This window comes from Hipposideros armiger, unplaced genomic scaffold, assembly GCF_001890085.2.
Source record: "Hipposideros armiger isolate ML-2016 unplaced genomic scaffold, ASM189008v1 scaffold_6, whole genome shotgun sequence".
NCBI classification, from domain to species: Eukaryota; Metazoa; Chordata; class Mammalia; order Chiroptera; family Hipposideridae; genus Hipposideros; species Hipposideros armiger.
In genome coordinates this window covers 2,103,891-2,117,877 of record NW_017731356.1, presented here as the reverse complement: position 1 = coordinate 2,117,877, position 13,987 = coordinate 2,103,891, and the positions used below count along the sequence as shown (strand labels likewise).

Below are 13,987 nucleotides of genomic sequence, written 5' to 3'. Positions count from 1 at the left end.
CATTCATTTGCCCTATAGAGTGCGAATCAGAACCCCATCCCGCCTTCTCCACAGATATATGGTCTTGGGCAGGTTATTTACACTTTCTAAGTCACCCTTTTAAATATGGGCACATTTCAGATCATTTCGACATGCTCGAAAGCTGGAGCAAACATCATACATGTATTTTTTTTTATCACTCTCGGGTAGTAAAAACGGTTTTGGTTTTGATTGGGGAGCGAAAGACAGAGACCTTGGGGTCAAAAATCTGGTAACTAATTAGCAATTTGCTTATCAGGGAAAATTGAAGCTAGTTTTTGACATTCATAACGAAGAAACTAATATACCGAAACATACTTGTAGAAGATGTTCCCGAAAGCCCCAAAACTGGCGAGAGACAGTCACAGGTGGAAAAATTCACGGCCAAGGGAGTCAAGCGACCCGTCGCCAGTTCCGACGAACGCTCGAGAAACCTGTGTGTGACGCACGGCGTGTGGTCCTCTCCTTGGAACCCGCTGCCTGACGCCACCGGTCCGTCTGCGCCTGCGCGCGCCCACCGCGCCCTAGTAGAAAGCGAGGCCCGGATGGAGAACGCGGAGACACGCCGTTGCCATGGCAGCCGGGTCCTGGCTGCCTCGGTAGCAGGTGCTACCGAGGGTCTCCCTCGCCTTAACTGTCAGAGCTTAGAAAGAGGAGGAGAGGAGAGCCCGCCCGGCCATCTCTGTGACCTCAGCCGCCGCATCTCATACAGGCAGGAGGGGCTGTGGAGGGAGAGAAGGGAAGGATGATGCGGAGATACTGGCGTGCGGGGCAGAGAGGGCAAAGGGGGCACCGCCGGGGCCAGCGGGGCGGGGAGGTGGGCGGAAGACAAGCGGGAAGAGCCTTCCTTTTGGTGCCACACGCTTCCGAGTCCCGGGTCCCCGGAGCCTGGCAACGCCTGGCTTCGCTTTGTGTGGGGGACACCCCTGTGAGTGAGGGTAGCTTCGTCTGTCGTCCGTCGTTCCGTCATATTCTTTCCCTCTCAAACCTCTCCTCCTAGGAGGGAAAAGTCCCTGCAAAAACGCTAGCTTCCGGGAAGACGCGTTCCTTCGCTGGTGGTACCTCGAGACCCTGATGACAAATGACAATGATCACCTGGTGTTTGTAAAATTCTATTTATCGTCATACTTGGTGACAGGTTATGAAATAAAAAAAAAAAAGTACTCATGAGCTCAGTCTTCAGGATGCAGCAGGAAGAATGGGCCAGATGGCCTCATGATGTTATTATGGGTTTGATTTTGCTTCCGTACTTGCTTTATATTAAAGCGTGTTCTCTTTGACACGCTTTCCATTTTCTTATATTTTAAACAAGCATATGCTTAAAAGGCAGTGCGATAAGAGGGGGTCAGTGAGTTCGCTGAAACTATATTTGAATGTTTAGAATCCCGAAAGAAAATGATCAAAATTGTGTGTGTGTGTGTGTGTGTGTGTGTGTGTGTGTGTGTGTGTGTGTGTAGCTTAGATTCATATGAAAAGATGTGCAGTCACTTACCCACATGGGATTTAGCAGACACCCAGGAGGAAGGAATTAATTTCTGTCTCTTACTACAGTTCCCTATGATGAAGGTGGTTCTGGTCCACACTAATTACATGGATTTTTTTTTTTTTTACTGATGATAAACATTGAAATTGAAATGTGTGAAACTCACCAGGAATAAGTGTTAGAGGATTCTGTGTAAGTTGTATTTTTGTTCAAACATGTTGACTGTGTACCATATGGCCAGTACCCTGGGGATGAAGATTAAAAGAACTGAAAGGGATTGAATATCCTGTGACGCACTGACAAAGGCTTAAGGGACTTGGTAACAAGAGTTTCTGCTTTATGTTCCTTGTTTACTTGGGAACTAGCTGTGAGCTTTTTGAACTTACAGGAAAAGAATGGCTCTTCAAATTTGAGGCAACTTTTCGGTCACTTCCCTTATGTCTTTCTTTTTAATCATGGCATAATGGGTTGTCAGAAAAGTCATGATGTATTTTTTCTATGTTTTTTGTTGCAAAACTGCGTCATGACTTTTCCAACAACCCAATAGTATGATTAAATAACACCTAATATGTTTAATTTGTAATCATTTTATTTATTATGCTGATGCTATGTTTTGGTTTTCAATTTGAGTTTTCACATGGGTGAGATTCTTTGTAAATAAAGCATATCTACTAAAGTCTTCAGGCAACAATTTACAAGTTCAGAACTATGTTTACTATAAAATTAAGGGAGGAATCACTGAAGAGCTCCATCGAAATCCCATTCTAACAATTAATTATGTAACTTAAACATCTTCAAATAGTAAATTTCAAGACCCCTGGTCTGAAAAAGTGATTCTCCTAAGGCGTTTGTGACTGAGAAAAATAGTATTATTTATGTAAGTATTTTGGATCACAATGAATTTTAGTTTCTTCTACATGATTCACGGCACCCTTATTTTAGTTGGCAGGTAAGTACATGTACAGCTTATGTGATTTAGCCTGTCGTGTAGCTAGGCAGTGGTAAATAAACTCACTCTGAAATACTGATTTGTTTTCTCCAGGTCACCTCAAATATTATTGCTCCTACCCTCTGATTTACAAGTTATTGCAGCCTTTGAGTCCTTTAAGGAAATCCATTTTGTATTCTTAGTTTAAGAGAAATAAATCTTGAGAAGGAGTTATAGTCCACATAACACATTAGAAATCATTATAATTATCCAATTGGATAATTAGGTTGACTAATTAATTCTTCACTGTATTTAAAACTAACTCTGTCATGAGAGGGAAAGGAAACCAATGGCAAGAACTATCCAAAGGAAAGATGACATTTAAGTGAAACAGACTTCAGAATGTTTTTCAATCTTGAATGTAGTTATTCAGACACTGATTATTTATTTTAGATACCCTTTATCATGGTACTATGCATTCACTTTTAAATTCTCTTGCCTTTCCTGAGCTGGCAGTTATTTGCTAACTTGTATCTCATAGAACAAGCTAAGAGAAACATGAAGGGCCATTTAGCTCAACTGTTTAGCTCTAAAGCTTCCACCTCCTTTCAAACATTCGTGCCTTCTGGGCGTGTATAAGCATTTCCCTTGATAGGGAAGCAATACTTCAACAGGCACCTTCCTTCATTTCAGGACAAGTTTGAAACTGTAAATGCTGTCTTATATTTTGCCAAAATTTGCCCCTGTGTTTCCAGCCTTTGATCCTGGTTTTATGCTTTGTTTTCTTTTTGTTTGTTTTTTAAGCTGAGCCATCCTGCCACCGGTTGGCTGCTCAGCTCCGGCTGGGAATCAAACTGCTGTTGCTCAGAGCTCAAACTCTTGAGCAGCTCTTAACCAACTGAGCCACTCAGCCTACCCTGATCCTGGTTTTACTACTGAAGTGATCCAAGTCCAACTCCCCTCACAGGCAGCCATTCAAATACCGTCCTCATGCCTCGCCTGCGTTTTCCTTACGCTGTCATTCCCAGGGTTTTCAGGTACTCCTCAGAAGCTAGTTTTAAGGCGTTTTAGTCTCCCAGCCTACCTTCTTGCCTTCTCCTCCCCGTTTTGCCTGGTTCGCTAGCTTCTGAGTGATTTCCAGCTTGTCTTTTGTTCTTTAAACTGTAGTAGCACAGGAAATGGGGTACATACGTCATCAATATCTCGCCCATAGTCTCAGCCTTGGAACTCATTGACATTTGGGGTATCCTCACTAATTTTTAAATTCACTTTGAACCTAGTGTTCACTAAAACCTATTAAAATGTTTTTTGCACATAGTAATGTAAAATCTTATCACTTAGCTTGTGCTGCTGCTGCTAGTGGAAGGATGCTCTCCCAAATGATGCTTTCACTATCATTTGATGGCCAACAGTGGAAGGGAAAAAATATAAATTTTGCTTTAGTAAAATTGGCACCAGGTCAGGTAGTCTGACTAAATGCTTGGGGAGAGTACAGGGAAGCTAATGGCCAAAACAAAATTAATTGATGAACTCAAGCATAATACCTCTCATTTTATATTCTTAAAAAAATGTGCCCAGGTCTCATGTGTTCTTGACATCTGTACTTTCTACTGCCAAAACGGGTTTAGGCAACTTATTCTTGTTGTTGGAGCAAGAGAAGGCAGGTAGAGATAGGAACAGGGTCCTGGGGATTTGGGGCCCTGAAGATCGGCTTTCTATAGTTCTTTTGAAACTGGACTTAACATTCTGTGTACATTTCGAGAGCACTGTTTTTTCCTTGTTTATTTTCGTTTAAGTCAGTAGTGGAAAGTGTGCAGATTGTTGTGTATAGTTCTACCCTTGGCTATTTCAGGACAATTAACTCTACATACGCAATTTTTCCTCAACCCTTTTCTTTTTGAAAAGGTAATATGACATCAAACTGACCCCTTCCCAGTTCTTCCAGATCCTTCTTCAGGAGCACGTGTATGTTCAGGCCTCACTGGGCAGTGCCATGCCCTCCCGTGTTTGTTCTTTCTCAGGCTGTTCTCTTTGGAACAGCTGGTGAATTCTCATATTCAGTGTTCAAAACCCATTGAAGCTTTCCTTAATATTTCCAATTTTTAGACTGAGTTAATTGCTTTTTTTTTCTTCTTTCCACAGTCCTTTCTATATACCTTTCTTACATGTATCTGCATTTGTTTGTGTTTGTCTTCTGTACCAGACTGCATGCCCTTAAGGGCATAGGGTATTTTATAACCTTTATAGGAATATTGTAGGTGTTCAACAAACATTTGCCAAAGTTGTAATTATACACACACACACACACACACACATACACACACATACACAGTATGCTCACACACATATAAGACATATTATAGGTAAAGATTTATATGCTGCTTTTTTTTAAAGAATTATGCACAAAAAATTGAGCAGGGCTAGGAACTGACCTCAATTTATAGGTAACTTTAGCTTAGTTCTCTTAAAAATGACTGAAAATTTATATACCATTTTCACAAACATTTATGAACTTACATCTGACATCCCTATTTATTGTCACTGTCTTCTAGTATTAGGCATCAGTTTGTTATTTTTTAATGAAAAAAAAATGTTTTATTTAGAGTTGGCAACCGCCTGACTTGTACCATAAATGAGAGTCAGCTATTGCTTACTTAAAAAGCTCTCAGATCACAAATTATAGTTAGCCATATAAATTATAGAAGGATTGAGAAACCGAAAACGGGAATGAGTATAACTGTTCTTGAACATAAGAAAATGTGAATGAGGAGATGAGAAGCTAAGCTACGTGCGCTGACCTGGACAAGGCATTTTAATGGAGCGCAGGGAATGTGGAAAATTATTCTCTGTGCCTCGGATAGTCTTCTTATTCGCCTCTTTTCGTCTCCCTGTAAATTCGGGTGTCAGGAATTGGGGGTAGGCATGGCGATGGTTAGGAGTGGTGCACCTAGGAAATGCCGGCCTTTGCAAGTCTCTGTTAGGCTATGCAGGTGCGTGTTTATCCTGAGCGTTCGATGCTTTGTGCATCTGTGTGTCGATTAGCTGACCTTCAACACTAATCTTCATGCTCCATACTGCCCCTGAAGTGGACATAACACAGACCTTACCTCTTCATCTTATAGCATTATTCCTTAACACGCGGAAAATGGATGAAAATAAAGATTCCGATTCAAGAGAAAGTGAAGAATATGAAGATGACTTTGAAAAGGACCTGGAGTGGTTAATTAACGAAAAAGAAAAAAGTGGTGTCAGCATAATAGAGGTATATATAACAGACATTAATATAGAGTTTTGTAATTCTTGAAGAGTTTCACATATGTTATCTCATCTAAGCCTCAGAAAATGTCTTTGATGTACATAGAACAAGCACCATTATACCCATCTTATAGAGGAGAAAATTGAGGCATAGAGAATTTAAATGTTGTATCCTAAGGCATAGGGCTAATTAGTGAGAGAACAAGGATTAAGTTAGCACTTAATAAAGCTAAGATTATAATTTAAAAATTATAATTTATGTAATATAAATAAATAATATAATTGCATCAAAAGTGGAAATGAATACAGTTAATTTCTGCCATATATGAACTTGGGTAAAATCTGGGGTTATACTTTTAATGTAAATGAAAAACAAAAAACATGGTCTTCTAGCTAATATTTGAAACCTTAAGGATGAATTAGCTCTTCAGGGAAATGAATATAGAGAAAAAAGTAAAGAGTCTTTTACTTATTTTTTCTTCTAGAAAATAGGATCTGAAGGTGAAAATTGATCTGGAATTTAGACTTTGTTCCTGCAGAAAACAGCAGCAATAATTATCCAAAGAGATTATACGAACCTCAAAATGATTAGGACTTGACCAAAGACAGTGACCTCTAACGGTCTTGGGGAGAAAGATACTTTTTTGAAGAATACAAATATTACAAGGAGAAAACATTTAAAAAAATATTTTCTGAAAATGTAAAGGGAGGGGAATTTTACACAGGGAGAAATATTAAAATAATATTGTGTTACTTATAGTTACCTTTTCATGTGTTAGCATAAAATTTTTTAAAATACCAAAGCACTTAGTAGCATCAAATTCAAATTCAGAGTTAAATTTTTCCTGAAATGCTGTTGTCACATGTATTTCTGCTGGGGTGGTCATAAATACAAGATATAATATTGCGAGTGAAACATGAGCAAGAAGCACATACATTTTCCCATTCATAAAATAAATTACGTGAATATGAGAATCCATTCTGGATTTTCTCCATATAAATGGACAAAGCATCTCAATTTTTACTGAAAGGAGAACCTTATATGGTTTTTTGTTTTTGTTTTTTTTTTTAGATGGCTTGTGGGAACGAAGAGACTATTAACCAGGAATTAAAAGAGAATGAAACAGGACTGGAGCACGCCGGACAGCTTTCTGACCCTGACACGTCTTTGAAGGACGAGTTTTCACCAAGAAGAGAGGACTTCGTTTCTGTGCCTGGTAGCCAGCCTTCGGATCCTGTATCAGATTCAGATAGCGAAAACTCTTTCCAGGAAGCCAGACTGGAAAGCCGGAAGGACCTGGAGGAGGATGAGGATGAGGAAGTAAGGAGATACATTATGGAGAAAATTGTACGGGCCAACCAGCTTCTACAGAATCAAGAACCCGTGAATGATAAGAGGGAGCGAAAGCTGAAGTTCAAGGACAAATTGGTTGATCTGGAAGTTCCTCCGCTGGAAGGCACTGATAACTACAGAAATTATTTTGAAAGTGAGAGTGAAGTGTCCAGAAAACTGTCACAGTTATGTATTTCCAGCGAATTCGGACAAGAAAACGTGTTCCTGTCATTTGCTGATGAAAGCTGTGAGGAAAACAAGGACCGGAAGGTGCTAGTAGAGAGGGACGGAAAGTTCGAACTTCTGAACTTACAAGACATCGAAAGCCAGGGCTTTTTGCCCTCCATTCATAATGTTAATGGTACAGAAAGTGAGCCTCAGCAGTTGTCCCCCGGGTCTACCAGTTCATCTGACAGCGGTGTCAGGAAAGAACAGCCGACAGCAGGGGTGCATGGCCCCTCAGCGGAAGAGGCCCTGGCTTGCCTCCCTCTGCCATCACCCAACCCCAAGACTGGTCCAAGCTCTGCTGCCAACTCAGACCCGACGAAGGGGAGTGGGAAGTCGAGTCACAGGACTCAGTCCACGAGCACGTGTCCAGTGACCTCAACATACTGTCTTTCCCCTCGACAGAAGGAACTACAAAAACGGCTCGAACAGAAGAGAGAAAAGCTAAAGAGAGAGGTGAGAGTACACATGGGCCTTGGAGAGAAAACAGAAGACGTTTTCATGATTGAAAAGCGCAGTAGAGACTGAAATAGTTCTTCAAAGTATTGGATATGTTTGCTTGCCTGTTTTGCCTTTCTGTTGTTAGATTATGTGGTTAAGTGCGAAGAATGTGTATTTGTGGGACACACACCGTGATTACCTTGGCCCTTTCTTGTCAGGTTTGCAAAGTACAGTAATGAATGACCCCTCTTAGAGCTAGAGTAGAACTCAGTGATGATTTCGTCAGATCCTTTCCTTTTAAAGGTGAGTTGCAGAGAAGTTAAGTGACTGCTGAAAGTAACCTTGATGTGAGCATTTCATACCAGAAGTAAACTAGGAAGTGAAGGAGAGACCCAAGGAATTCTTAAACAGTGTGGAAGTATCATACACCTGTGTAGTTGTAGACTTTATCTTAACAGTTTAATTTATTTGAAAATTTTTGTCTTTTTTCCCTAAGCAAATTAGGGGCTTTTTTTTTTCAAGGAAACCCAATTTTCAGGGGTAGGGAATTCTAATTTTACATCTCAAAATATATCTCTCTACTCAACTCATACACGATTTTTTAATCTTCCATTAATGCCTTTTGATATTCTTTCCTCTAGGAAGAACAACAGAAAATAGAAGAGGAGAAAGAAAAGAAAAAGGAGAATGACATGGTTTTTAAAGCATGGTTGCAAAAGAAAAGACAGCAGATCCTAGAAATGAGGAGAGTTCAGCGAGCAAAGCAAATGGAAGATATGAATAATAGAGTAAGTATCGTACAGATATGAAATCTGAATTTATTTACAGAATGGAGTCTGATTATCAGGCTAAGAACCTGGGGGAGAAGTACAAAAACTACCCTTGCAAAAGATGCAACATGCAGGTGGCTTTACAGATATTCAAAGAAGCCTTGTAAAAATCAAATGATTCCTATTTTATTCAAACTTTTATAGCATCAAAAATAGAAAACTGCCAGTTTTTTCAAGGGAGTATAACTTTGAGAATCAGATAGGACAAAGATAACACACACACACCCCATACCTGCAGTAAGAAGTGTGTTTTCAAGTGTGCTTTATCAGTCTAATAGGAAGTATTGTTTGATTGTAGTGTTATTTTCAGCAAGATTGAACATCTATGAGCTGTTTGAACTTTCATAGAAAAATCCTTTGTCAACGTTTCTATTCGGAATATTGGCTCTTTCTCTTTGCTATATGTGAACTCTTTATGCATTATGAAAACCACTTTGAGACATCTGCTGCATTACTTTTCACCTTTTGTTTTCTATTTCATTTTCTTTTTGGTAATACAGAATTGTTTGATTTTATATGGTTGGATTTATAAAACTATAAAAAGAAATCCTGAAAAAAATTTAAAAACAATCATTTAAAGCGTGTTATAAAACCCTGTATCAACCTATGAGCAAATTTTGTCAGTTCTGTCTTCAAAGTACTATATCCAGACTCCAGCACCCTAACCCAAACCACTGTTATCTGTTGCCAGAGCTGCTGCAAAAGCCTAATAGTAACTCGCCTCCATGCTGCTTCCCTCTCGCCTCCCCCAGTCCATTCTGTTTCCCACACAGCAGCCATTGTGAGCCGCCTTCTAAAGTGCAGACTACATGGTGTCAGCTGTGCTTAGAAACAAACCTCCATGGCTTCTCAGCTCACATTCAAGTCCCAAGTTCCTACTATCGCCCGCAGGAGTGAGCCTGTTCTGGTCCTTGCGACTTTCCTGACTTCATCTCCTTATACTCTCTGTCCCTTATTTATTGAACATGCAAAACACAGTCCCTTCTCAGATCCTTTGCTCTTACCGTTGCCAGTGCTCGAAATACTCTTTCTCCACATGTCTCATAACTGGCTCCCTCACGTTCTATCTAAATACGATCCTCTGTCCTCACCTTCCCGTTACTACTTTCTCTCCTACCATACTTTTCTTTGAAATTGAGGTATCAATCAATCAATCACCTCTTCTTTTTTTTTTTAAGATTTTATTGGGTAATTGGGGGATGGGAATAGTGCTGGGGAATTGGGGGAAGGGGAACAGACAAGTTGCTGTCGTTTTGTTCTTCAGTCTAGTTGTGGAGGACGTTGCTTCACTGGCCCAAGTTGGCACCATCATTGCGCTCTTCCCTGGCGAGGCAGATCAGTCGCCGGCTTCTGGACGGCCGTTCACTGTGGCTGCTGGCCGCTCACGCTGGCTGCTGGCTACACACGGTAGCCCATGGCAACCCACTGCAGCAGGGGCTGTAGCCTACGCTGTTGCTGGCAACTCACGGCAGCCCAGCTCCAGGTTGCTCAGCATCTCAGCTGTAGAGGGCAGTGTCACTGGCCCTCATATGTGGCATCCCAAGCCAGCTCTTAACCACCGTGCCACTCGGCCGGCCCAATCAATCACCTCTTCTTATCCTCGCATCTGGAGCAACACTGCCCAATACACCCTTCTGCAATGATGGGAATGTTTTGTATCTTTGCTGCCCAATAAAGTAGCCACAGGCCACCTGTGACTATTATGCACTTGAGATGTAGCTAATGTGACTGAGGTGCTGAATGTTACGTTTTACTGAAGTAGCCACGTGTTGGCTTGGATACTAGCAGTACAGGGAGTGAGGTTGGCATGGCTGTGAAAAATTGATGAGTGGGACATGTCTTCTTGTAGGGGCCTGTAGGCAGGGCCTCAAAAAGTAGTTTGGGTGTATTTGAACTAAGCAGGGCTTGTTTTTGTAATCAGGAGGAAAGCAGAGATCCACACCAAGCTTTTCGACGATGGCTTAAAAAGAAGCATGAAGCGCGGTTGAAAGAAAGAAAGACAGAAGAACTGCGGAAGCAAGAGGAGTGCTTATTCTTCCTTAAAGGAACAGAAGGCCGTGAAAGGGCCTTTAAACAGTAAGTCAGAGGTAGGGCACCCCACCCCCACCCCTTCCTCAAGGTCGTTTTAGGGAGTTATGTAATCAGTAAAGCTTGAAAAAGCCCCCAAATATGTGATCTCTACCATTACATGCCTGTTCAGTTGTAAATCCACACTTGAAAAAATGTGGGAGAAAATTCGTTAACTCCATACTTTGCAGAATATCGATACCATCTTTTTTTCAAGATAGTTTTCAATACGAAAATTGTTTCTCATGGCAGCAGCGTGGGTAGCCTGCAATAGCTTACCATTTATTTATGTGTTTGTTTGTTGGTTCATTTGTTCATTTCTTAGAGAATGGGCCAAAGAGTGGCTATAGCTTCTCCTACATATCGTCCTTTGTAAAGAAAGGCAGCCAGGCTGAGGAAGACGATGTGTATGCTCATAGACCAAATGAAAGGAGATCTGGGCACATATTTTGGTAATTTAAGGCAATCCTGATCTCTTTTCAGTTACCTGGGTAAGACCTTGCATCCTAATTCTGGCTTCATTCATAATTTTGCCCCCAAGCCTTTTGGGAGTGGGGAGTGACTATTCAGTCCTATTGTTTGACTTTTTTTTCCGTTTTTTTTCCTTTGTTTTGCTATATTTCTCTTTTGTTTCTTGGTTCCTTTCTTTTCTTTCCTTTTCTTTCTTTCTCTTTCTTTCTTTCTTTCTTTCTTTCCTTCCTTCCTTCCTTCCTTCCTTCCTTCCTTCCTTCCTTCCTTCCTTCCTTCTTTCTTTCTTTCTTTCTTTCTTTCTTTCTTTCTTTCTTTCTTTTCTTTCTTTTTTTAAATATAACCCTTTATTATGAAAGCAGTAAATGGTGCATTATGGAGATGGAGGGTGAAAAGCCACATTTTCATCGCCCAGAAATCAGTGCCAAGGAAAGGACCTTAGTGCATATCTTCTAGATATGTCTGTTTACTTATATTTTAAAAGTAGAAATTGAGGTCATACTTATAAACTGTGCTGCAATCTGCTTATTTTCATCAATGACATCACCTCTATCCAGCCCATAACCATTTGTTTCTTCAGTTGACTCCCCAAAATGACTACAGTTAACTTGCTCAAACTGGCATCCAATTCAGAACCACACATTAGGTTATGGTGTTTCTTATGTCTCTTTTATTCTAATACAATTATTGTTTAGGTTTATTTCTGAAAAAAAATATATAAATTTATATAGAGAGAGGGTGCCAAAAATGTATGCACATTTTAAGAAAGGAAAAAACTGCATTAAAATTGTAATACTCAGTATATAGTCACGTTTGACTTCTCCAATTACAAGAGGTGCTCAAAGTGGTTCCCATCAGCATCCAGACACTTCTGATTACGGCAAACTGCTGCTATATAGATAACATCGCTTAAAATATGTATACTTTTTTGGCACCCTCTGTATTTGTATATATATATATATATATATACAGACACATACACACCTTTGTACACATACACACACACACCCATGGACATACTGACATACCAGATATGTGTGTATACAATTATTTTTTATGTTATTTTACCTAAACAAGCTTTATAGACTTAAATTTGTTAGAATGTAGACTCTTCCTTCACCTTTTTTCTCTTTTGATTTTTTTTTTATGGTTAGACTTATTTTTGCATTTTAAAGAACTGTTTTATGCACTGCAAGCAAGAGCTCTATACTTTCCGTGCCAAGGGAAGCAAGGCAACATTTGTGCATGCCAGCGTTCCTAACCTGGTTAAGTGAAGTTTTAGAATGCAGCCAGTTGCAAACAAATGAGTTATTTGGAATGTATCAAATACTTATTTGCTTAGAAAACCATATTTTAAAAAAAAGTATAGGACCTATATCAGATAAAAAATATTGTGTTTGTTACTAAAAAAAAATTATGTTGTCAATTTCGTAAGACAAACTTAATTTTAAACATTTGATACCAAATGTAACTATACTTTTTTTTTACATGAGCCTAAGGTATAAGCCTGAAGTTTTTCAGTTAATACTTGAATAATTTGGGTTGTGACTATAGCATTTCAATGTAAAGAAATTCAATTTCCTGTCATTTTCTGGAGTAATAACTTTATAGCACGAAGAGTATCTTTAGGTTGGTAATCACCAGATCTGATGATGTCTCTTTCTACAGATGGCTAAGAAGGAAACAGATAGAAAAACTGTTGGAGCAAGAAGCACTCAAAGAAAGAACTCGACAGCTCCGGCTGGAAGCAAAGCGTTCTAAACAGTTACAGAATCAGCTCTATAACATTTCAGAAGCCAGACCTTTTCGCTTCACTGATGATTACAACTGAAGGTATCTATTAAACACTTCATTTTGAAGCTGCTATCCTCAGAATGTTGGATATCATTTTTTTATGGTCTGTGTGCTTTGGTGATACTCTAAATTACAGAAACAGTGCATATCTTTTGGTGACATTGACAATGAATTTATCCTTTTCTTTCTTTCTTTTAACACTAGAACAAAATAAATTTCTTCTCTTGCAGTGTTGGAATGCGTTGTACCATCTCTTAGTCCATGCAACAAATGGAATAACAAATGAACTCTGCATTCCTTTACTTCTAAATTATTTTAACATTTCTACATAGAAAGAACACAAGAAAGGGACATATTTCTATTCTTAGTACCAATCATCATTTAAAAAAGTTGCAATAGAACATTTCATAAGGCAGGAGACGTGACCTCTGAAAAAAGCCTGGATCAGGGCCTTATACAAAGTCCTATTTAGATCAGCTGTGAATTTAAATAGCTGTGGCAAGGTAAACAATAGGATAGGCCGATTTCCACGGTTATGTTTTTTAAGGTAACAATTGTTCGTAGTACTGTTTCAGGTATGTAAATTAGCCCTCTCTTATTGAGAGTTTATAGTGTGCCTGATATTGTTGTAAATGCTTTACATAAATAATTTGATATATTGCTTTTAACAACCCTCTTAGTCTTGTTTTGCAGATGAGGAAACTACAGAGGTGGGCTCTTTGCTCACAGACTGATCTGTATGACTGCAAAAGCCTTTCTCCTAGTTATAAAGTTACACACTTTGGTAGACATTTGTGGAACATTTAAGACTATATAGGGATCGGATGTGTGGAGGAAGGGTACCCTTGATATGTGCAGGCATTTGAAGGGCAGAGGCCAAAGGTAGCCATGCAACTGGGATGGAGAGTGGGGAGTCACTGTGGGAGTCGCATCCAAGCTTCGAGAGACAAGGTTATGACCAACTGGGTATTTGTACCTTAATCGCTTGCCTCTATATTAGAAAACACAGGGAACTTCAGTCCGACAGCACTTTGATCATACACCAGGCAATTTAACATTTCACTGTGACTAGGTCTTGTGTTGTTTAAACTTATCCTTAAGGATAAGAACCAATTTGACATTTAAATATTCCACAACGTTTTATT

At 39.6% G+C, this 13,987-nt stretch overlaps 1 protein-coding gene across 6 annotated transcripts in view; it reads left to right on the top strand.

Moving 5' to 3' along the window:
- Nucleotides 1–537: 537 nt before the first annotated feature.
- CCDC181 (coiled-coil domain containing 181) overlaps nt 538–13,987 on the top strand; it is a 31,122-nt gene continuing 17,672 nt past the window's right edge. For 2 of the 6 annotated variants that reach the window (XR_002124590.1, XM_019647441.1), the window contains exons 1-6: nt 538–730; nt 5,552–5,691; nt 6,757–7,698; nt 8,325–8,471; nt 10,435–10,589; nt 12,717–12,881. Coding sequence is in view for 5 of the 6 variants with exons in the window: in XM_019647441.1 (XP_019502986.1) it covers nt 5,575–5,691; nt 6,757–7,698; nt 8,325–8,471; nt 10,435–10,589; nt 12,717–12,879 (1,524 nt within the window). In the remaining variant the exon portion in view is untranslated. Of the gene's footprint in view, nt 731–925; nt 947–970; nt 1,119–1,569; nt 1,694–5,551; nt 5,692–6,756; nt 7,699–8,324; nt 8,472–10,434; nt 10,601–12,716 lie in introns of those variants that run through there. The other 4 variants (XM_019647465.1, XM_019647450.1, XM_019647486.1 and 1 more) reach the window with 4 other exon arrangements.